This window comes from Marmota marmota, unplaced genomic scaffold (assembly GCF_001458135.2).
Source record: "Marmota marmota marmota unplaced genomic scaffold, marMar, whole genome shotgun sequence".
NCBI classification, from domain to species: domain Eukaryota; kingdom Metazoa; phylum Chordata; class Mammalia; order Rodentia; family Sciuridae; genus Marmota; species Marmota marmota.
In genome coordinates, this window is record NW_025999968.1 from 20,636,336 (window position 1) to 20,638,060 (window position 1,725).

Genomic DNA, 1,725 nt, shown 5'->3' on the forward strand with positions numbered 1-1,725 from the left:
TTCCTTAACTCAAAAAGCATCATTTTTAAGTACATGTTGTTAAATCAAAATATACAGATACTCTATTATAAAGAATTTGAGATTAAAAGTGAATAAAACTAAACATGAAAATATTATTTTTTAGAGAATAAATACATACTGAAATATAATCTCTTGAAATAACTAAAGTCTAATTCAAAAATCAAATTCAAACACATTGTTTACTTAGACAGATGGAGTTGCTTAAGGAAAAATTAACATTTGAGAACTTAGAATATGCCAGTGATTGTAAAAAATATTCTTTGAGATATAAGAAAGTTGCTAACAGTATTAAATGGAGGCAACTTTATATATATATATATATATATATACTCTGACTTTATTTCTAATATTTGTTTTGTTGAAAATTAGGCCTAATTCTGCTACAACAGTCATGAATAATTATCTAATTCACTCCTGATTGATTTCACCATATTTAATTTTTAAGTATATTTTCGCATACTCTATCCCCTTGGAGCTATTTTTTTTTATTTTGAAGGGATTGTTATCCACTTTCTCAGTATTTGTAGGTTCATAAACAGTACTATAAGGTTGAAATCTGTCTTTCAAGGGAGATGAAACTTGTTATAGAAAGTTACAACATGGCCTCTTCTTCATAATTCTTTTTATAATATTTATTACTTCATTGTTTCTTAAAGTATAAATAAAAGGGTTTAATAAAGGAACTATTAGAGTATAAAATTTAGCAGCAGGTACATCTTTATCCCCTTCATTAACTGAACTTGGTTGAGCATACAGGAAGAGCAGAGAACCATAGAATATTGATACAGAGAGAAAGTGGGATGCACAAGTAGATAGAGCTTTGCCCCTTCCCTCTTTAGATTTCATTGTGAATATGGTGAAAAGGATGCAGAGATAAGATATTAGCACTACAGTAATAGTAAAGGTTAGAATTGACCCTGCCACAATATGTACTGCCAATTCATTGATATAAGGATCAACACAGGAGAGTCTGTATAGTGGAAGGATATCACAAAAAAAGTGATTGATCTGATGAGACCCACAGAAAACCAACCTTAACAAAAGCCCTACTTCAATCATGGGATGCAGGACTCCACCTGTGTAGGCTCCCGCAGTCATCTGAATGCAGAGTTTCTTTGACATCAGGGTGTGGTACTGCAGTGGTCTGCATATGGCCACATAACGGTCATAAGCCATTGCTGCCAGAAGAAAGCAGTCTGCAGTCTCAGCAAGACAGAGAAAATAAAACTGTGCCATGCATTCATAGAGGGAAATCCTTCTGTCCTCAGAAAAGAAGTTCTCTAGCATCTTGGGAGTGATGGCACAGGAACAGCAGGAATCCATGAGAGCCAGGTTGCCCAGGAAGATGTACATGGGTGTGTGGAGACGGCGCTCCATGTAAATCAAGGCCACCAACCCTAGATTCCCCACCATGGTGACCAGATAGATGGCAGAGAACACCACAAACAGAATGGCTTTCAGGTCTGGGTTATCTGTAAGTCCCATGAGGATGAATTCATTTGTCAATGAATGGTTGGCCTTAGTCATCTTTGTCTGTTGAGATAGATATTAATGAGACATTAAATTCTAATTAACAGCATACAATTTTCCATTGATCTTTTCTTTTTATGCAGGTAGAAGAATTTCTTCATTACTGAACCCTGCTATGTCGAGCACAAAATGACATATACTTCCAGGGAACAATTGTCTTTTTTGAAGAGTTAG

The 1,725-nt window shown here is 34.8% G+C and overlaps 1 protein-coding gene across 1 annotated transcript; it reads right to left on the reverse strand.

The window, feature by feature from the left end:
* Positions 1-603: 603 nt before the first annotated feature.
* On the reverse strand, positions 604-1,548 carry LOC107136209 (olfactory receptor 5K3-like). Its single transcript, XM_015478402.1, has one exon. The coding sequence runs from the start codon at positions 1,546-1,548 to the stop codon at positions 604-606; it is 945 nt and encodes a 314-aa protein (XP_015333888.1).
* Positions 1,549-1,725: the final 177 nt, after the last annotated feature.

Bases quoted from the DNA above. Each gene is read 5' to 3' on its own strand.
- LOC107136209 (XM_015478402.1), bottom strand. From the start codon at position 1,548: ATGACTAAGGCCAACCATTCATTGACAAATGAATTCATCCTCATGGGA.